Source organism: Castor canadensis, chromosome 16 (genome assembly GCF_047511655.1).
Source record: "Castor canadensis chromosome 16, mCasCan1.hap1v2, whole genome shotgun sequence".
NCBI lineage: Eukaryota > Metazoa > Chordata > Mammalia > Rodentia > Castoridae > Castor > Castor canadensis.
In genome coordinates this window covers 75,222,198-75,244,790 of record NC_133401.1, presented here as the reverse complement: position 1 = coordinate 75,244,790, position 22,593 = coordinate 75,222,198, and the positions used below count along the sequence as shown (strand labels likewise).

At 42.1% G+C, this 22,593-nt stretch overlaps 1 protein-coding gene across 8 annotated transcripts in view; it reads left to right on the top strand.

Moving 5' to 3' along the window:
* The window catches only part of Ebf1 (EBF transcription factor 1), a 392,676-nt gene that overhangs the window by 228,532 nt on the left and 141,551 nt on the right, over positions 1–22,593 (top strand). For all 8 annotated transcript variants that reach the window (XM_074057661.1, XM_074057660.1, XM_074057659.1 and 5 more), the window contains exon 7: positions 18,314–18,395. In XM_074057661.1, the coding sequence (XP_073913762.1) occupies positions 18,314–18,395 (82 nt within the window). The remainder of the gene's footprint in view (positions 1–18,313; positions 18,396–22,593) is intronic.

The following is a 22,593-nucleotide window of genomic DNA, read 5'->3' as shown; positions in this document are numbered from 1 at the left end:
TGTTATAGGAAAAATGAACAATTGAGCTAAAACTTGAAGGTTTAGGGCTAGGATTAGAGTTATGTTTAGACTTAAGGCTAGGGTTAGGTTTAGGTTCAGGGATAGGACTGGGGCTAGGGCAAGGGTTAGGCTTAAGGTTAGTGGCACATCTAGGTATAAGGTAAGGTTTAAGGTTATTGTTAGGGATTGTTTTATGGTTAGAGTTAAGTTAGTGCTAAGGTTAGAGCTAGAGCTAGGGTTAGGGTTAAGGTTAAGGTTAGGGTTAGGTTTAGTGCTGGGGCTAGGGCTAAGGTTAGGCTGGAGAAGGCTCTTATTTTCCAGTGAACATGGACCATGTAATATGTGAGTAATATATGAGGCCCACCAGATTTTACCAAATGGGGGACAAAGATGAATATGGCTTGTTTATGTCCCTTAGATAGCATGGACATCTGATCATTAAAATTAATATTAATTAATATTAAAATTTAGATGCATCTCTTGTAGTGAAAAATGCAGTATTGCTGACCCTTTCATTGACAGAAAGACAAAAGGAATGATGATTATGTGAACATCTCTTAGGCCACCCATGTGTCCCCAGCAGAAAGTCACATGAGCCTTCCATTCCGGAAGCTTACAGTCTAAGGAACCAGAACAAAAGCTTATTTTATCTACCATCTCATTGCCATGAACCTGACCCCTAATCCTGGCATCACTGGAGTGATTAACCTTCCATTAGAAGCAAACCAACTACCTCCAGACCAAAAAATCTCATCAAGCTAAATGCCCTGTCCTTTCTTCTGATCCCTCATCTACGATGCCATGAACTGTCTCAATAGGAAATCCAGAGGCATATGTTCCTTAAATCGGTGTTTCAGAAAAGGACAGCAGAAATTCGGCCTAGACGAAATGTTTAAGCCTTGTTTTCATCCTTTGTACTTTTTGCCTTAAAGAAAAAAAAAAATCAGTCTTAAAAGAAAGACAGAGCAAGCCCAGTGCTCTTTCACAGGTTTGTTTCTTCGTGATGACTTTGTTATCTATTGGCAGCTTCATTTTGATGCGCGCACGTGTGTGTGTGTGTGTGTGTGTGTGTGTGTGTGTGTGTTGTGATCCTCACATTCTCTTGAACAACGGGGATGTGTCAGGCCCCCTGCTCTCTTTGAAGTACCACAGCGTCTCAGCTTCTGGATTCTTGGACACCTGAACTAATGCTGGGTTACTACTAGATACAGCTGGTGAAATGCCAGTGTCATATTACAATTAACTGTAATTCTGGTGGCTGCCATCACTTAATCTGAACAGAGGATCTCCCCAAAAGCATGACACCGTCATGCCTGCTAATTCAAAGGCATTGTGTGAACTATGACTGATTCGTGCACTTTTTATGCTTATTCAAGTGCATAAAGTCTGGCAACTTAAGTGGAGTAGAGGAAAAAAAGTTTTAACACATTTCTATAGATGAGCCCATGAAGGGTCAACTTGGGAAAAAAAAACCAACCGCTGTGTTAAGGGAAGTAATTAAACAGAGGCAGAGAGATGGAATATTAGTGCTCTTCCAGAGTAAATGAGGATAAATTCTGTTAATTATGTGACTTTTCTCAGTTCTAATGTGATAATAAAGTGCTCTAATTCTAGAGAGGCTTGTCATAATCCCAGCTAAGGCAGTGACCCTTCCACTAGGTGAGACCAAGAAGCAACTTATAACACTTTCAAGCAAAGAAGCAAGAAATCAGATGTAAATGGATATTCCCCTCACCATGGTTAGTATAGAAAACTGCTACCTGGCACCATCCATCCTCAGACTGTTGGTGCATGGACTCTCTTAATTGAGCCACTGAAGCACCCATGCTTGCTTTTCTGTTTAGATCCTGAAGGAAGAACTGTGAGCAATTCAAACAGTATAAATAGCCTTGCACAGGATTTTAGCCCAATAATTAATTGCACCAAAAAATTATACTTGCAATGTTAGTAAAATGTTGGTCTTTAGGACTTAACTCTGATAAAAATTTTTGATGTGGTAAATGAGCAGGAACTTCCTATTTTAAGGGCAACAGAGATATGGAAATTTTGTTGTTGATACCATTGTAGTTGTGATATTAGAGGAGCTAGTTTGGAGATACTCATTTGGGAGAGTCAAGACAGTGTCTCCATGGGACATGATATTTAATTGAGGATTCATTGTCAGTGAGAAAATAAAGGGGAGGTAAAGACACTGTACTCTGGAAGGGAAAGCCATATGTTACAGAATTACAGAGCTGGCAAAGCAGAGGGGATGCTGAGAGAGAGAGGAAGGGGCTCCAGTGGCTACAACCTAAGCTCTGAGGCAGAGTGGGCACAGGCAGGTTTGGTCCAGACAGTGAAGGAATGGGATGATTGCTTTAGGGGAGAAGGAGGTTTTTGTTTTGTTTTAATTTTTTTAATTAGGTGGGCATGCATGCAGGCTTTACCATGCAAGGTGGAAGGACTGAGAGAAGTAGAGTAGGTCCTACCCCTGCTCTGGTTTTTAGGACCATGAGGCATTCAAATTTTGTCTGTTCCTGCCATGAGCTGTCTGTATATAAAAGTTCCTTGATCTCTCCATGATTCTGCTGTCTTTTTAATTTGGAAAACTGCGGCTGGGGTAGAGGGCGAGTGAGTGGAAGGGGCGTGTAGGATTGCTGTGAGAATAAAATGAAGTATATACTTGGCATATGATAACCACCAATATTATTAAATATTAACTATATATTCACCCATTTTTAGTTTCCTAAAACCTTATACTTTGATAAAGTATTCAGCTAGGCTACTTGGGAGCATAAAACAAAAAAGCCACCATCATCAGAAGGAAATTGGTATTCTAAATTGTCTTGGCTAAGAATCACCATCACAGCCGAGTGTGTGTGCAAACTTGATCCCATAATTCAAGAAAAAAAATGTGAAAGTCCATACTTTCCCAGGCTGCTTTCTTTGTGAACACAGCACAAGTATCTTTGTAAGGCAAGAGCTTTCTTTATTAAATGACATTTGAAACACTCAAAGTGTTCCCAAAAATGTTTCTGGGAGTACACTGCTTGGGAGGGACACAGTCTAGGGTTCAAGTAGACTCAGTGGCCTCTCACCACGCCTCTTGGCTTAAATTGGAGAGGGGAGATGTGTCAGGTTCTTTCAGAAGCCTCTCCCTTTTGTGTGGTAGCCATCCACAGGAGAATCCCAGAGGGAAAAGGAGAAAACTCAGAAAGAAAAAATAGAGCTATCTTTGTTGTAGCTTTCCACACGTACCCATAGGTTATTTCCTGTTTAACAAAGACGGTGTCCTTGAATAGAAAACACTATTAGTTTATAACCATTTTATTGGTCTCTCTCAGATTGTGTGGGTTTTCCCATCATACTTAAGAGTCCAGCCTTGAGCCAACTGGAAAGACATTGACAAATCAGTGTGTGTGTGTCTTTGGGGCAGGAAGTGACTTGCCACAGCCTCCTTTCAGCAGGGCAGTGCTTAAGTATTCCTGGGGCAGGATTTATTTCCATCAGTAACTCTATAGGGGGATTAACCGCAAGTGCTAGGGGAGAAAGTTCTATTGCTTAGTCACTATAAAAAGTTAGAAAATTCAGAAAGTTAGGAACCTGTCATACTTTCATGCACTTATTCGTTCAGTGAACATTTCACCATCAAATGCTGAGCATGGTGGCAGGCTCTGGGTAAAATGACAGTGATGGGGACTGGGACAGAGACCACAGAGAAAGGATGCAGGGAAGTACCCCTGGGAAGATGTCCTCTAATGGAAATCTGAAGGCTGGGGAAGAGCTTGGCTTCTTTGTGGACGTGAAGAGTAGCCCCATGGCTGGAGGCTGCCACTGATCAGCTAGGTGACTGTGGCCAGGCCACCCCGCCTCTTCAAGCTTTATTGGACACACACCCACCCATTGGGGTGATTCTGTTCAGCTCCTACCACATCCTTCAAGAGTTTTTGTGAAGATCAGTTTTAAAAAGTTAGAAATTTTTAAGTGAAGCATAGTTTTAAAAATAGAGCCTTTAAGAAACGATTATTAATTTTGTGAAGAATTGTGGCTAGCAGAACTTAGAGTCAGTTTGCACCCCTCTTTTCTCTAAAAGAAGATTAATTCCTGCAAATATCAGAAGCCCATTCTTACCACATAGTTTGAGTAAGTCCAAGGGTAAGCTGTAAGCTCTGTATTTCAGATTTACTCTCTATTGTGAAGTACATCCTGGGCTCAGATCCTGGTTCTTCCATTTCTGGTGTGTAGGACCTCAGGCTTTTCTACTCGTTTCTCTGGCCTCACTCTGTCGATCTGTGAATTGGGGATGTGAGCAGTCTTTAACAAAGGGGTACCAGTAAGGATTCATTGGAACAGTTCTTGTAAGTGCCCAATGCCTGGCACATGCTCTATGAAATTGGGGCTTGCCGTGTAGAAATGGGAGTGAATCCCATACCAGTGAGGCCCAGCCAAATTTCTGTGTCCTCACAGTCTGTGGAAGAAAGGATTAAAACTGGTTTGTGCTGCGGTGACGGTGTCTTCTTTCCTACAGACAGTTTCAAATTGCTGACTTTCCAGGGAACAGAGTCCTTAGAAGCAGAGAGGAAGGCACAGAGTCAGATGTTTTGTTGCCCACATGGTTAATTGGTTGTAAAATGCTACTAAAACTTACAGCTTCTGATTGAATTAAGTGCCCTGGGACTCCAGCTGAGAACAGGTGGGTGTTGGAGGTTTTCCCTGGGTCTCTGTTTGCCGTCTGTGGACAGCCTTGTGCTGGTAAATGCACACCGACTTCACTTTTGCTTCTGGAACCAGATGCTTTTCCCAACATTTCTCTTCACCCAACACATAAGCTGCCAAAGGTCTGGGAGAAAAGCAAGTGTGGCTACACCTGGAGTTCAAGTGACAGGAGTCTTAAAAATACACCAACAGAAGCATCAGTCCAGGAGCAAGCACCCTTTTGTTTTTGTAATTAGAGGACTCCATATAGTGGAGCCATAGGGGGCCTTCTTTTAATAATGTTAGTTTTTAATTGAAGAATGGGTCCAGAGAAGCCCTACCCCAGCCTGCAGACAAACGATTTGTTGATGCTGTGATTACTAACGGTTTAGAGTGAGAGCTACAGATTCATGCTCTTCTCCCCTGGCCCCTAAATTGTTTGGTGTCTTGGCAAATTTCACAACCCCCAATACGTGTTCCAAGCTTTTCTTTCAATGGGAAGCTCTGGCAGCGCTGCCCATGTCAGCTGGCTCTCCCTGTTGCTGTTTGATTCACATGGTTCCCAGGACTATGTGTAGACGAATTTTCATATTGATACTACCTGCCTGAGCTCCATAGGATCTGAATTCGAAACATCCGGTTTAAAGGCTTCTGGCATGTTGAAAGTATATAGCAATTCTGTATGAGGGAAAAAGCGTGTGCTTGTGTGCGTGTGTGTATGAAAAAGCGTGTGCATGTGTGGATGGGCTGAGTATCCCTAATCTGAAAATCTGAAGTCCAAATGCTCTAAAATCTAAAACTTCTGAGTACTAACGTGAAGCCCACAAGTAAGAAATCCCACACATGATGTCTTGTGATAGGTAGCAGTCAAAGTTCAGGTGCACTAAAAATATTGTATAAAATTACCTTCAGGCTATGTGTATAAGCTACATATGAAATGCAAGTGAATTTCTTGTTTAGATTTGGGTTCCATCTTTGAGACATCTTATTATGTATATGAAAATATTCCAAGATCTGAAAATAATTCCAAAATTCAAAACACTTCTGGTCCTGAGCACTTTGGATAAGGGATTAAGGAATTCTCTCTCCATATGTGTACACACACACACATATATACATACACACACATACATACACACATACATCTCTCTATATATACATTATTTATCTCTGTATATACATCTATATCCATCTATCTATCTATCTATCTATCTATTGATTATAACTTAAGAGAAGGCTATAAGGATATATAAATTATAGAGCCTGGACTTTACCAGGACTCTCTAGCACCCACCGTCTTTCTGTTTCACATTCACATTTTTTGAGACCCTCAGTTTCCCTTCACCCTTCTCAATATGACCATTCTGCTGACATATCCATCTCTCCTTCACCCCCACTTTCTTGGAGGACACTGGAGTGTCAGAGCTCACTCACCTATGTTTTGATTGGACACACATGGACTGTCTACTCTGTGGATTCCTTTGTAATGTGTTTAATTTTCCAGCAACCCAGCCTCACATCTTTTTCTAGGTTCAGCTCAAGTAGAAGGAAACTCAGCTCCTTTTTAAAGCCTCTGAAACAGGAGTCCTGCTACTAGCTTAGATGGGGTCTGGTTGACTTGACTTGGGCCATGTGCCCATCTTTAAAGCAATCACATAGTTGGGGAAGGTGATGCCCTGACCCAATCTCATACACCTCTCTGGTCCAAGTGTGGCATAAGTCCATGTCATTGAAGTGCAATGACTCTTCGATGAGGCTGAGGCTGAGTTTCTCCAAAAGAAGAATGATTTGCTGATATTAAATAGGAGAAAGGGATTCTGGGTAGCCAACTCACAGATGCTTTCCACAGTCTGTGAACCTTCTGACTCATTCCACAGAAAAGCAAGTGTGCACAAATGTGCCTACAATGTTGAGGTGTTCATGGACCCCATCTGTGGGCTCCAGGCTAGGAACACCTGGACTAATGCCAGCCATAGTGGCTCAAGCCTATAATTCCAGCTTCTCAGGAGGCAGGGATCGGAAGGGTCACAGTTGCCCAGCCATCCTGAGCAAAAAGATAATGAGACCCCTTCTCAACCAATAAGCCAAGTGGGTGGCTCACTCCTGTCATCCCAGCTACTGGAGAGGTAGAGATCAGGAGGATCATTGTCTTAGCTGAGCTGAATGAAAAAAAAAAAGCAAGACCTTCTCTGAAATATAACTGAAGCAAAAAAGGCTGGCAGCATGACTCAAATGGTAGAGTGTCTTCCTGAGTTCAAACCCCAGTACCACCAAAAAATAAAAAGAAGGGAAAAATTAAAAGAGAATGTATACCTAGACTAGATAATTTCTAAGCCCTCCTCCCATTCTCACAATTTTTTTTTGTTTTAATGAATTGACCAATTTCTGTGATAAAATGAAGTCTTTTTCAGCCTCTTGTTTCCTAAGTTTCTGGTTCAAACTGAGATTGTTGAAGAGTGGCATGGTGTGGGGAGGGTAAGTCAGTGACCTGTGGGCTCCAAAGCACTCACAGTCTAAATGGTGTCATTGTTCATTTGTGACCATGCTTTAGTCCCATTTTCCTTCAGCAACCCCATGATATCAGAAGAAATAGTGCTTAATAAAGTGTCAGGCTCTATTTTGCATTCTGATTTCAAAATGATAAGTTTCTTCTTCTATTTTTATGGACTAGAACATGCAGACTTATTGAGTCGTCCCTAACATGAACTGGGATAATTGGGTGCTCATAAAATTATTGCCAGTGCTCTGTGGGCGCGATGCTCACTGGTCATTTTTATGTGGACACTGGCCCTGATCTTTAAATCCAAATTAAGGAGTCACTTCTTTTTATCTGAACTAGCTTGTGTGGCATGCCTCCAGTGGAAGCCATTACTCAAATTAAATTTATTATCCCCAACAATGTGTGAGCTCCTGGGATGGCAGGTGACACGTGGAAATACTGAGGTTGGGACCAGGGAGTATGTCAGAAAAAGTGAAGAGATGAATGGGTAAGAATTTGAAAGGGGTGATGATGATTTAAGGTAATTGTAAAATACTTTTCATGGCTAAAAAGATTCTGTGCCTTTTCTAAGAAAGAGCTTTTCAACCAGTTCCCTTTCTTTCTGAAAAGGAATTTCATCCCTCCCTTCCTCCCTCCTCTTTCTTTCTTTCTCTCTTCTTTTCTTTATCTATTTTTTGGAGACAAATGAGCCTGTTTCTTTTCTTTGAAATAAAAATTTACCAAATATCACCTATCTCAGGCAAGCTGAAGCCCCTTTCTTGACCAGGGAAGGAATTTATTTTCTTTTTTACTCAGCAATGGTTCAATGTAAGTTTTTTTTTTTTTTTTTTGCTAAATTTCAGTGACACATAAGTAAATGTCCACTCCTTTTCCCTACAGTTCACTGTTCCTTGCACATAACTTCTTCCTTTCATTTATCATGTGGGATTGACATTTTTTTGATTTTAAAGACAATTAGCTATCAATTTTCAAGCTTCAGTGAACACCAAACTGGTCCTGACTGACTTACCACCTACTGTCTCTCCAGGTCACGTTTCCCAGGTAATTCTGTTGAGGATGGCATGAGAGCTATCCTTCAGTGAGCTTCCATAATGGCAGGGGCTGGGCTCACTCCCTGTATTGTGCTTACCAAGTAACAGGAACTTAGTAAAAAAAAAAAAAATACATACTGGATGATAGTGGAATTTGAACTCTGGGCTTCATGCTTGCTAGACAGGCACTCTAACTCTTAAGCCATGCCTCCAGCCCTTTTTGCTCTGGTTATTTTCCAGATAGGGTCTCATGATTCTGCTATGTTATGCTTCCCACTGTCGCTGAGATGCCAGGTGTACACCGGCATGGCCAGCTTCTTTCTGTTGAAAAGAGGTCTCTCACACAGTTTTGCCCAGGCTGGTCTTGAACTATTTTCTGAACTCAGCCTCCCAAGTAGCTAGGACTATAGGCATGAGCTTTCAGTGCCAGGCAGTAGGTAGTTTTTGAATGGAGTACCCCAGAATGACCTGAGGAGAGATGCTCAATGAAGAAATAGCAAGTCATTGAGAGTTTTAAACATTGGGTTCCAACAAAGTCAGCAGGATGACCTGTAGAATTTTAGAGAGAGGAGATCCATTTCAGACTGTTAGCCACATGGCCTCTCCTCCCTGTGGGTTACATGTAAATGCTTTAAGAACAATGACAGGCTTAATGTAGAAATAACCTGTTGAACGTGGAGGTGAGAGTTTTAAGCAGAACATTAAAGATACCTATGATAACGGAATTCATAATTTATGAATTATACATATATAAAACTAATAAATGATCTGCCTTTTACAGGGTGTGACATGGGTAGCTCTTAACTATTCTTATTTGAATTAAGTGGCAAGTCTTAGAATACAGAGACTTTGAGAGAACCACTCATCATTTTTTTTTAAATAAGTGTAGCCCAGGCTGACCTCGAACTCATGATCCTCCTGCCTCATTCTCTTCGCCTTGTTGATTACCAGTGTGCACCACGACGACTGGCACATCATTTTAATTTCCTAATTTTTCCATTGCAGTGAGGATGATGTTCCCTGCACTCTGTGCTTGGATAATATTCACTTCTATTTAACAACAGTAAAATTGTTTATTTTTTCATGAAAGTAATGTCTATCCATGGAAAATTCAGAAGAGATAGAAGAAGATGGGAAGGTGATAGAATCTTTGTGCTAATGATTCAAAGTTAGGTGCCATTCACAATTACAGTCAATTTGAGTAAGACATTCATTTGGTGCTTTCCGTACACAGCTGTGCTAGGTGCTATCACATGACAATGGTCAGGGAGGGGGCAGGTGACTACACAGGTATCTGTAGCATTTGCAGGAAAGACCAAGTGTGACAGACAAGTCCTGTAACAGAGTAGAAGACGAAGTGACTGATTCCAGCTGGGGGTGTTTGGGAAGGTTTCAGGGCTGTGGTACATTTATGCTGTACCTGGAAGGAAAAGTGGGATTATGGAAAGCTGAGTTGATGTGGGAGAGATGGCATTTCAGACTCAGGCGTTCAGCCTACAGTGAAGGCAGGGAGGAGACTTCCTGTTGAGGGCACAGGATGTAGCTTGATAAGACTGAAGCAAAGCATGCTGGGAGGCGAAGAACAGGAGAGTAGTGTGTCTGGCAAGGCATAATATTGACATGATAGGCACTTGTAAAAGATTCACTGATCCAGCCCCTGCCAGAACACCTACAACAGATTAATATTTTAAAGGTGTTCAACCTTCCTTGGCAATTACTCAGATACTCTATCATCCTCAGAGTCAAAAGTTTTCCTGGAAATTTGAATTTAAGAACTTTACTTCTCTTTTTCTTTTGGAAAAAGCTTGCACTAACGTCATTATGATCTTAGTACAATTGCTATTAAGGGAGGATCAGTACAGAATGGGCTCTGGAGAGATTTGTTAGCTGAGGAAATGAGTGAATGACAATGAGCGTTTATACTTCTTGAAGTCTTGAAAATAATAAATGGTCCGTTGAGAGTCTGGGGAAAGCTCCACGTGGGCCTCAGGTACTATGGACTTGAACTTGATTTTGCTCTAGTATCTGTTACCCCCACAGAGGAAATTAATATTGAAACCCTTTGAGTCTTCAGAAGGGAAAAGTGAAATTCTAACATCAGATTCTAAATGAATCTGCTTCAGAATTTGACATGTGTATTGAACAAGGAGATATTAAAGTCCTTTCATTTTCATCCTGCGGTTTTCTGTCTGCATGAGAGACTTTCAAAGGCAGCGACTGTGGAAGTCGTAACTACAGAGTACAACTCACCCCTGAGATGATGCTATGTTCCCCGCCCCCTCCCCGCCCAGAGACCCAGGTTACTTGGTTTTGCTTTGGCCGTCATTCTCTACATTTGGTTTGGCTCTGTACCAACCCCATCTGCTGCTCTTTCATTAAGGTGAAATGCATTTATTTGAAGGCTCACAGACAGAGTGAAAGTGGTCATATTAAAATTTATAACTAAAACTATTCTAGTCAAAATGCCACAAATCTTCAGGCTGACTCCAGCTCTAATTTTCCATGACTCTGGAGGTGATGAGTATAGACTTGGTCAGCGATCCATCACATAATATCTACAACGTGCAAAGAAATACAGTCTACAGTGTAGACTTTGGAGTCAAATTGCCCAATTTAAATGCAGCTCTGCCCATTCCTCCATGGGTAGCCTTGACCAAATTCTGTAACTCTCAGTAGTGCTATCTATAAAATGGGAATAGAAGTAGAACCCCTTTGAGACTGTTGAGAGGAGCAAGTGAATTCGTACCTGCAAAGTCCATAGAATGGGGCCTGGCGTGTGATACAGTTCATGTGTTGACTGTAATAGCTACAAGGCTCCTCCCACCTCACTCTTCATATTTGGCTCTGTAAGATGGGTCCTGGTTTTTTACTGAAACCAAGATGTATGTACGTCTTTTCCAGCCTGGGAAAGAATTTGTACCGGTAACTCCGAAATCTAAGGCCAGACACTTTGCTCAGAACTATTCTTGGGTTCTATTTGCCCATATTCCCTATGGACAGTTTCTTATAGTGAATGGAAAGAATTTAAGGCAGGTGTGTCCTTAGTCTATCCCTAACCTCTAGCAGAGTTTTGTTATCTACCTTATTCCTGCTGCATGTCAAGCTATCAGGATGATTTCAAATGTCTTACAGGGGTGTATCTTCATGCCAGAGAAACACTTGGCTTTTGAAAGTGTTTGTAAAAGAGGCTCCCTGAAAATGAACAGCTTCCCCTACCACACAGGGGCTTACAGGTCATTGGAAGGGTCAATCCTTCTCCTTGAATGGCCAGTCAAACCTTGCTAGGGGAATCAGTGGCCCAGGTAAGCAGAAGTTGGAGCTAGGTCACAGCACACTCGTTCTGATGCCCCTTCTTTGCATCCTCTCTAAGGAATTACAATGTGTTCTTTCCCCACTGGCCACTGGTCATCTGTCCTCTTCTCTACCCTTTCATTGTCCTGACTCTTCACTACTTCTCAGATCCTTCTAGCATAAGGAGACGTATTTACGTGGGCCCTTTTCCTTAAAACTATTATTAAATTCTTCAGTTGACTGCTATGGTATTCCAACACCTTTTTCCCCCCTTCTTTTAAATCCTCACCACTAATTATGTTCTTCCACCAAGCCCAACTTCTGAGCTCTGAGGTAATGGATTCTTTTCCAGTTGAACATGTTCATCCCTTGGAGGGCTGAGTACAATTTCTAGAAAAGCCCAAGATTAGAGGAACCTTGGTGGAGAGAAAAGGCAAACTTCTTGAAGTTAGTACCCAATCATATGGGCAGCCCCATGCTGTCCCCCTGGGATCCCCAAGATAGTGTCCAGTGTGGTGTTATTCCACCTTCCACTGCCGGGAGTAGGGAGGAGGAGTTGCTTCTTCTGTATTGAAGCCCCCACCCCAGGGTCTACTCTTCCCTTTTCTGCCCTCCTCACGTCTTAGGTTGAACTGCCAGGGATTAAAGACTTTTTTCAGGGGTCCGTTTTTGGAATCAGAAAAGGAGAGGAGGTTGGCCTTTACACAGGTTCTGCCTCTTCAGTCTGCCCTTGTGGCTTCCTGGGATGTTGGCAGATTTCTAGGTATCGTGTTTTCACATGGATGAACTGTGCCCTACACTTCTGTGTAGTGACAGCCAGAAAGTTTTCTTTGACATTGAAAATAAAATTTTTCTCTTTTGAAAGGTTCTGATCTGCTCTGTTTTTAAGTGAGATCTATGTGCCATGGTGGTGGCCAGGGTCTTTTGTTTACTTGTTCATGGAGTTCTGTATCTTTGAGGGCTGTGGTGAGGCAGTTATGACACTTCTAAGATAGCCCCTGGCAGCCCAGGTGGCCTGGGTAGGGATAGGTGCATTCTGGTTAAATACTTTCAATTTGGGAGAATTCTTGTCCTGTGCGAAAGAAGTCCTTGGTTATTTCTGGGCTGTGGGTCTGGCCTCAGAAGCAAGCAGTGCTGAGCTCTGTCACAGTGAAAGTCCTGGCACATCTATGGGAATGACTCCCCCAGAAGGGTCCTTATAATCACCAGGCATGCTCCCTCTCTGCTCTCCAGTGTGTGTGTATGGGAGGAAGGGGAACAGCTTGAACTTCACCCAGAAGGGACCCTGAGTGTGGTTGTTTACACACAGCTGCTTCCTGCGTTAGACTGAAGTGTGTCCCTGTGTCCGTGTCCTGAATCTCCTTGGGAAGGGTCATTTGCCACATAGCCATCTGTGGACATAAGTCAGGGAACTTCCAGACAGTCTTAAGATTGCAAATGGGGCTTTATATCTTGGTTTAGGTGGGTCTTGATGCCTTTCCTTTCCAGTTTGGACATTACAGAAGCAGCTGCAAGCAACCAAACGTGATTTTTTCAGGATTTGGGTTGGGGGAGGTAAAAAGTCAACCTGTTCAGCCCAGATCCAGCTCAATACTTTGCATAGTAATTAGTGATGTTCAGCTGTTGCCAAACAGACAGTTTACTGCACTGTGCGTGCCCTTAGTTCTGACTGGCAGGAGTCTGCCATGGTTTCAGCCCCTGGCTCTCTCTCCTTCATGTGTCTTGGCTTTTGGGTAAAGCTGATGTAGCCATTATTGCCTTGCCTTGCTGATTCTCTCTTCTCTTTTTCTTTTTCCTTCTTTTTAAAATCTTTTTGTAGAATTTTCTGTGAAACCAGTAGTTCTCTTGGGGTGCACGGGACTTGGCTTTCCTTCTTCACCTTCACATTCACAGAGAAAAGAACACTTCTCCTGTCCAAAAGTCTCAACATCTCTTAGTCAAGGCAGTGTGTGTGCTTGCCAGGGATGAATCGACCCAATATCAGCATATGTTACCTTGTTGAATTCTAGTTAACTTTCTCTAGTAAAACTTCCCATATGTTCCCCATTTTCCAAATGAGAAAACAAAGTCACTGTGAGATGCAATATTTTGCCTCAAACCACATAATTAATTAAGCAAGAAAGCTTAGATTCTACTGCAAACTGCCCAGTGGTCCTGGGACTGAGGTACACTTACTCCCACATTTTATTGCGGCCACTGTGCCCAGAGCATTGTTGACACTTACCTAAGTTTGCTGTATGTCCAACACAACTTCTCTGGTCCGGTGCTCTCTGCTGCTGTCTGTGTTGTGGAATGCTCCTGCGTCTACCCCTTTGAAGACTCTGGATTCTGTTTGGTTGAACCAGAGTTTACAAAAGGCACTGCTTCTAGTTCCCATGCTATGCACTTTGTACACAGAGATTTATATAAATATATAATATTTATATCCTCATACAGAGGAGTTTGATCCTACTGATTAATTCCATTAATTTTCTTTTTGGAGGAGTCCAGACTTTCCTGTTAGTCTCCAGTACTTGGTTACATGGAAGCCACACACAAAATTCAAGCTACATCTATTGGTTGGTTGAAATGAGATACAAGTGTATCACTGAATCAACCATTTTGTTTTACCATGCGTGTGTCTGGTTCACTTAGTTCAATAATGGACTCATGTCTTACATCATCTTGATGGATGAACTTAAACACGACTCTTAATCAGATGTCACCTTTGATTTTATGACTATTACTTTCATTAATTGAAGTGGTAGACTAAAAAGGTGAAGAGCTCAAACGTTGATCTCTTATTGGACTGGCTTCTGAGGAGTTAACACCATATTGGAAAGATCACACAACTAAACATGAGCACATGTGGATTGTTACCCAGCTTCCACAACCATTAACTATGCAGGTAATTATTGTATCTCCTGACCTCTCATTTTCCTTATATGCAAAATGAGGAGGTTAGACTAAGTGACAATTGCAGTTATTTATAAAGTCCTGTAATTTGTGGAAAACTTGTGCCACAACTAGTCCGGTGGGTGATCTACAAGGTTAGTTTGCAACTACAGATAAATCCCTCTGGTGAGTCTTTGTGGTGTTGCCTTTCAGATGGATTTGATAATTCCTGGCATGGCTAATTTCTAGGACTTCTGTGACGAGTTAAGTGCTGTGAATGATAAGACAGTGCATGAACACATCTGTGTTGAAAGTTAACAGAAAGGTAATGGGTTTTTTGCTACCCACTCCTGTCACCCCTCAAAAAAGGGGGGGGAGTTTAATCCCAGTCAGGTTGTGTCCTGGAGTTTCTGGAAGTCCTTGGAACTCTAGAGGGGCAGCAGAGACTTTATCTTGCTGTGGATCAGTTTCCTACAGTTGGGGAAGGGCGACTAAACTCTTTCTCCTCACAGCTCTTTATTAAACACATTGCCCACAAAAAACAAAAAAACACAGCAATTCATTAGACAAAAGTGAGGTTTTGAGTTACAATAACCTTCGCTTTATTATAAGCCCCTTTGGAACCTGAGATCCTCAGTGTAGACCAGAAGACATGCACGTATCCCCAACTCACAAATGCTTTATACATTTAGCCTGATAAATCATCCTCCAAATTTGTGTGCTACATCTAACTGCGTCTCTCAGTGAGGATATTTTTAACTCCTCCTCACTCCTCTGAGTTCCTTTAAGGAAGTGTGAGCTGAAGGGGTCAGACACTTGGCTTCTACTCAGGGGAAAACTTTGAGAGAATTCCTGAGACTCTCCTTGGGGTGGGACTTACTTTCCCCAAAGCATGGGCCCTTCAGAGAGGCGTCTTTGCCACATAAGGGCTTGTGCAAGGCCCCAGGCACCAGTTGATGACTGTGTCTTCCCCATGACAGATGGTCAAGACTTCAATTTCAGCAAGTGATCCTCTGCTGAGAGGGTGGTGGAGGGGTGGAGATTTTGCCAACTGGCCAAGTGGTAGGGCAGCTTAGGGTGACAGGGATCCAGTGCCCGGCATAGCTTCTGTGCTAAGGATGGACTGCTGACAGGCGCCTCTCCTAGCTCATCTTTGAGGCCGAAGATCCCTTGCTCCCTTGATTCCATTTCGCTCTGGCAGAGCCAATGTCCTGTTTGCCTGCCTTTCAAAGCCCATCTTGGCGCCAGATGGAGTCCCTCACGGTGGCTAGCAGTTGTGTGACTTGAAGATGCCAGGGGGTGTGCTGACAGCATCTTCTAACACAACCCAAATCTGGCTGTCGGGTCTGGGCTCAAATGGCTTAAACACACACAGGCAGCACATATTACCAACCCAGGGGAAGCAGGCGGGGGGCAGGGGAGGGGGTAGTGCTGGAGGGAGAACACAGGGATGTCCGCCTCCATCATGTTCACATTGCTGTTGTGCAGCTAATAATACTGATCATTCCTCTTCCTGGTACCATTACTCTTATTTACTCTTATTAGGACAACTGTTATTATAGTACAATTGCTATCAGTGGTGCAATTAGTATTAATATTGCTATTAGGCAACTTCCAATTATTACTCAAACGACTGTACCATGCTGGTTAAGAATACAGGCTGTCTGACTTTGAATTCTATATCCCAGTGTACTCACTTTGAGCCAGCTATTTAATTTCTCTGAATCTTCATTTTTTCATCAATAAAAGAGGATTCATAGCCTAGGCTATTTAGGATTAAATGGGAAAATGTTGAAGTTCTAAACACTGCACCCAGCACTCAGTAAGCGCCAACTACAATGAAGCCATTATTTTTCCTACTATGCCTTCTACTACCACCACCACCGTCACTGAGTTTACCATGTGTCAGATGCTGTACGATATCTCAGATCACTTTCACAATTGCTGTGTAAGGTAGGAACTTGCGTTACACCCACTGTATAGATAGGAATTGAAGTTCAAATCCTTATTTAGGTCACATGGGTAGTACCTGGCAGAGTCAGGTTGTGAATCCCTGTCTGGGCAGTTCTAAAGGCTATGGCTTTCCCACCGTACCTACCTGCTCCCATTGCCAATTTTACTGGTAATCCTCTCACTCTGGGATCTGGGGTAACTCCTAAATATGCCTTCTAACTAGCTAAACTTGAAAGAACTAGTTTTCACATCTTAGGTGTCTTTGGATGTAGAATTGACTCTAATGACCGGAGACTCACTACCACATGAAATGGTTTCTGAAAGCCCTGTGTGATCAGTAGGGTCACCTTTTGAGGCTCAGATGAAGGGACAATGCAGAGACACTTATATTTTGACCATGTCCTCAAACTCCTTTCCCAAGTCTGCCCTTTTGAAACAGGACCCAAGTCAAAGTCTGGTTGATTGGCTTTTGTGGTAGTAGTGTGGCTTTTGGCACTAGGGAAGGGGACCTGGAGTTGGTTTCATTGTACACAGCTGGGTTTCAGCAGTGTTCCATGAGTCATTTATCTTGGACAAAAGGTTGATAAGCTTTGACATCTGTGGAGAGAACCTGAAAGCAGGGTGAGCAATTATTCAGAGGCCTGCTCTCATTGATGGACAGTGCAAGGTTGCTTAATGTTGAGAGAGCCAATTCAGGAAATGTTTACATTCCAGCATCTTACTCCTTTGGTTGAAAAAGTCTTTGTTTCTCTTTAAAAAGTTATTCCCACACCATACTCCCATGTTGGCAGAGTCTAAGAGCCAGGGAGGAGACAGGCTCCTCTGGGACTTTTCACAGATTAGTATTCAGACAGTGGTTGGACTTGGTACATCTTTGTATGATGTCTTATGCTAGAAGACTCCAGTGTCATGTGGTTGACAGACATTGTGCTCAGGGCTAAATTCAGACAAGCATTATGGAATAGTAGTTCTTCACAAGTCATTTGTATTGAGGGGGCATTTTTCCTCCAGTGTAGATTTGAAGTGGGGAAAAGGTAGAAAGAAAATTCCTAAAAGAATTTAATTAACTAGAATTTTAATATATTATTATAGTTTTAGAAAATACTTGGGCTTGAAATTCATTGATACACCCTAGGCCCAGATGTAAAAGAGATTGCAGAACTTAGGTCATTTCAAATATCCTTTTCTTTCCCCCAAACAGGAAACAGATGGAAGGGTGTAACCATAGGTGACCACCATGAATGCCCTAATGGGATGCCTTTCAAAACTGCCCCCTTCCCTGACGGGCCTTAACAACTGTGAAATAACTCACAGAGTGACTGTGTTGTGTATTGTCCACATCAGGACACGTGTGAGAGTTAAAGTACATATGTGCTGTTATTACACCAGGACAGTTGGGATTTGTTTTGACAAATTGGAATATTTGGTCACCTTCATAACTAAATCTCCTGGATCTCACTGTCAGACCAACCCAGAAACCAAGCTGGCGGTGAGGCAGGAAGATCCTCATTCAACAAATAGCTTTTGTATACAGCCTAGGAAAAATATTCCCGAGATATTTGAGTTCTTCTCCTGGGTACTGTAATTAGGACATTTTATTTGGAAATGCTCAGATAGAAGTGTTTACCGTTTCCTTATATTCACCTATTTTGGTTTCCATCACCTGTGAAGTTATAGGGCTTAAATTGCATGTTGTGCTTGGGGACCTGGAGAATTCCCAGACAATTAGATCCAGTTGGAACCTATCTTAAATTATGATGAAGACCTTCCCTCTACACTTCCTTGGAGGGTTACTTCCTTTGTGAGACTTGTTGACAGTACCAAGAAGGCACAGCTTCAATGCAAAACAAGGGCTCAGTCTCGAGCAAAATGCTGTGTTCAGAAAAGGCATAAAGAAACAGGACCCATAATGCAGAAGTGACTTCCTACTGTTTTTATGACTCTTATGTCAGGACTGAAATGCTAACCAGGATCCTTTGTGTCTTTACAGGTTCTTCTTGAAGTTTTTCCTCAAATGTAACCAAAATTGCCTAAAGAACGCAGGAAACCCACGTGATATGCGGAGATTCCAGGTGGGTCCCTCTTGCCTTTTTGTTTTAACTCTTATAGTGACATGATATCAGAAGAAGATGGGGAGTACAGTCATCTCCCCAGAGGTGAAGAGCAGGTGGGGCCATTGGTCCCCAGGCACCTGTGATCTTGAAGCTGTTGTTTTTGTTCACAAGAACTGGGGCTATACCACCTGTGCTCCCTCCTGAAGGCAGCAGTGTCCTCAGAGCCTGGCCTGACATACAAATAACAAATTCTTTCTCTAAAAAAAACTTTAAAATAGAAAACCAAGGTAGGGCGCAGTGGCGCATGCCTGTAATCCTAGCCTTTCAGGAAGTGTAGGCAGGAGGATTGCTGGATCCCGACAAAAATCTCAAAACCCTATCTGAAAAATAACTAAAGTAAAAAAGGGCTGAGGTTATGGTTCAAGTGTAGAACACTTACCTAACAAATGTGAGGCCCTGGGTTCAAACTCTAGTACCATAAAAAAAAATAAATAAGAGTAAAACTAGGAAAATTTTTCTTTTTCTCTGTGTTCTCCTCTTACAATCTTGGAAATTGTTGGTTGTGATTGTGTATTTATTGTAAATGGACCCCCTAAGAAGAGAGCATGTACAGAGTAATAGAGGGGACCCTCAGTCTGTCTCAGCAGTGTACTACACAGCACACATAAACATTTGCCACCATTGAAAGCATGGATGGTGTGTCAACCTCACAGAATGGTATATTAACTACAGGATGAGACTCTCAAACAAATGGGTGAATTTCCAAGGAGGGGTTGTTGAATTCTAGACATGGTGCTTCCTTAACTGAGAATCCTCAGGGGACCTTGTTAAAATCCTGGGTGAGGTCTGGGTGGGACTGGATTTCCACATTTCTAATAAGCTCCAAGCTGATGCTACAACCATGGACTATACTTTAAGGAGCCAGGTTAAGATCCTTCTTTACACTGCTCTCTAATTTCATGGTCAATGATAATTTGTGCCTGTTCACTCTGTCAGAGAAAGCACATGGTGTGTAGCATCTGCTCTTACGTCTAGTCATCCTGAAGTGTAGATTCCTGTATGATCTCTGAGCAACTCTTGAGAACTTTTAGCTGGACGTTCTCTGAGGAGAGAAAGGGAAGGGATGACTTTTGAGCATTAACTATGGATGATTTTTAAAGAGGTGAGACTTATTAGTGTCATTAAAGAGCAAATCCAGTCGAAAGAGAACATCTCTCCTGGGATTCTGATGTATTTCTAGAAAATCATCTTGGAAAAGCATCTCCCCACCTTTAATGTAGACAGAGATGCATGCGAAGAATCCATAGGTTCTTAGTTTCTCAGAAACCATTTTCTCTAGCCAGCTCCAGCCCCAAGTTGGTGAAATGGGGGGCTCTCACTTCCCACACAGAATTTCTGTGTTGAGTTGGAGTTAGACTTAAAATTCAGCTGGGAAAACCACTTGTGGAAGCTACTAAATGTGGGTTGATAAGTGTCTTGCAAAGTGAGATAGGGTTTTTGTATGCACTGTTTTATAGCTTGCTTTCATCATGGGATGAGCCATATCTGTGTCTTCACTAAGTGCGATTTAGGAACAAAGCATATCTAGGCATGAAATGATTTTTTTTTTGGTAACAAATGTGCCTCATATTTATGAATACCAGCATCAACTTCACTGAACTTTTCAGAACAATAGAATTCGGATGGACTTTGGTGACACCATGAATCTAGGAGAGCATTTGTGTAGAGTTCCATAGAATCTGCTAGAGAGATGTCTGGAAGCCTTGTGTTATAGGAATAAAACTCTTACACAAGATGGGACAGTACTTCAGTCTTCTTTTTGAGAGTGTTTAGAAAGCTTCATTTTTGCGCACAAATTCGATATTCTTTGTTTAGTCAAAGGGATGTTGAGATGAAGAGGGATGAATTATATTTCTGGGAAGTTTTGCAATCTCTTGGAGCCTCCGTTTCCTCAACTTTACTTTTTTTAATTTTTGAAAAATTTTATTGTTGTGCTGGGTGTGGGTACATTGTGCTATTAACAAAAGTTCTTAGAGTATATCAACTATATCATATTTGAGTTCACCTCCTCCACCATTCTCCTTCATCCTCCCCTCCTCAACTTTAGAATGAAGAATGAAGACTCTGCTTATTTCACTATAAATGAAAGAAAGACAGTGTTTTGCATGAATAAGTAATTTATAAATGCTAAAATATAAGCTAAGCATTTGGAGAAAAATCCTTGTGATAAACTGAATACAAGCCATTAGTTCAGTCTAGAGTTTATCAACCTGGGCACAATTAACATTTTAGAGTAGATAACCTTTATTGTTGGTGGCACTGGAGTATCCTTTGCATTGTAAGATGTTTAGCAGTGTCACTGGTCTGTACCCACTGGATAGGGGAACAGCTCTCTTCCCTAACCATGACAACTGAAAATCTCTACACATTGCTAAATGTGCCCTTATAGGAGAGAGAGAGAGGCCCCAGCTTGCTAACCAATGGTTTAGTCCTTTACCTGCTGATCTCTGACAAACTCTTTCTGGTAGTGTCCTTTGATTAGGGATGAGAGCTGCCAGACACAAAGTCCCTACTGACCTTCAAATACATATGATTTATCTGCGTCCTGACAATGCTCTTGCCTGTAATTCCAAAACAGGTCTTAAAATAGATAGAACTTTCTCAATAGGGACAGCCACCTTGGCCACAATGGAGCCCATTTTTGACGTGAAGAGCTCCATCTCTATCAACCATGACAAATTTTTTTAATTAGATTTCAGATTCAACATGCTCTGGTGCCATTACCCACTCATTACCTGTTGGGAGAGATAGAGAACACCTGTGGCAGGATGTATGCTAACTCATATCTCTGCACATTTACACATTCTGTTATTGTCATTTTTATGCAGTTAACATTTGGCCTTCTGCATGTAGGCATGTGGATATTTACACCATCAGGAATGGATGAATTGCCTTGAGAGTCAAACCAAAACTTCAAACACCCCTTTCTCCAGTCTTTAAGTTTTTTTCTCTGGTTATTTTTCTCTATGACACCACCATCCTCTGCATCATTTCACACTGCTGGTAATTCCATCCATCAGTGATCTGTGTTTTTTTTTTTTCTTCTTCTTCTTCTACAGCACTATTTACTCATACTCAGCCCGCACCCCCCCACCCAACCAGGTGATGCTCTTTGTCTCACTTCCTGTGAGTGTTGGTGTCCCCTGGGTTGCCTTCTGAGAGCCAGTTCTTTTCTTTTGTTCTGGGTCTCCTGAGTATCTTCTATACTTTCTGCTACTATTGTGCACTAAGGACTCTGGAGTGAGGTCAGATCTAGCTGTCTACAGACCTGCTAGAAATTTCCAGAAACTTCAACTCATGAGCCCCATATCAAATTCATTGTCCCTTCATTTATTTATTCCCTGTTACATCAAGCTGGTGTCTCCTTCTCTTTTGCCTGAAATCATTTATTCCTAACCATATTAAGTGCTGGGTAGACAACTGTATATATCAGTGTCTACCCCATGTGTTCCATATTCATATGTATAAACACATGTCCACTTTTGCATGTATCCATAGACAATGGTGATAGCGATAAAGGTAACATTTCCTTAGTGTTTTGTCAGAAGCATTGTATGAAATATTTTACATGAGTTACCTGTATCTCCATGGGACCACTGTTAAGAACATGCAAATAAAGCTTATTTCATTTTACAGATGAAGAAACAGAGTGGTTAAGCAGTTTGCCCAAAGTTACACACCTACTAAGTGGTGAGGCAGAGATGCAACCCAAATAATGTGACTCAGATATTACCTGGTACTTCAGGACAACAAAGAAATCATCCAGAGTCTGTAGATGGAAGCTTAGTGAGGCAATAAGGAGAACTTTCAACACCCAATGACTGTAGTGACTGCCTCCAACTAAGTGCTGACTCTCAGGAAAGCTTGAGAGAGATTTTCAAGAGGTATTTGTCCTAACGTAGCCTGGAAATGCCATCTGTGTGAAGAACACTGCAACTCCAACAAAGTTTACAAAGGAGAGGGTGGCTTTTGTCTGAAAGGAGAAGGGCGTGAGCATTGCTCAGAAAAGAGCTGCTGTGTGGGGCAGTTTTTACTTGTAGGACATTTAAAGAAAGGAGCTGTCATTCAACAGGCAACCTGAGCTTCTCTTGAGCAATGGAGGCTTGGGCCAGTCGTCCAGGCCTAGAAAACCCCTTTACCTATGTGGACCATGAAG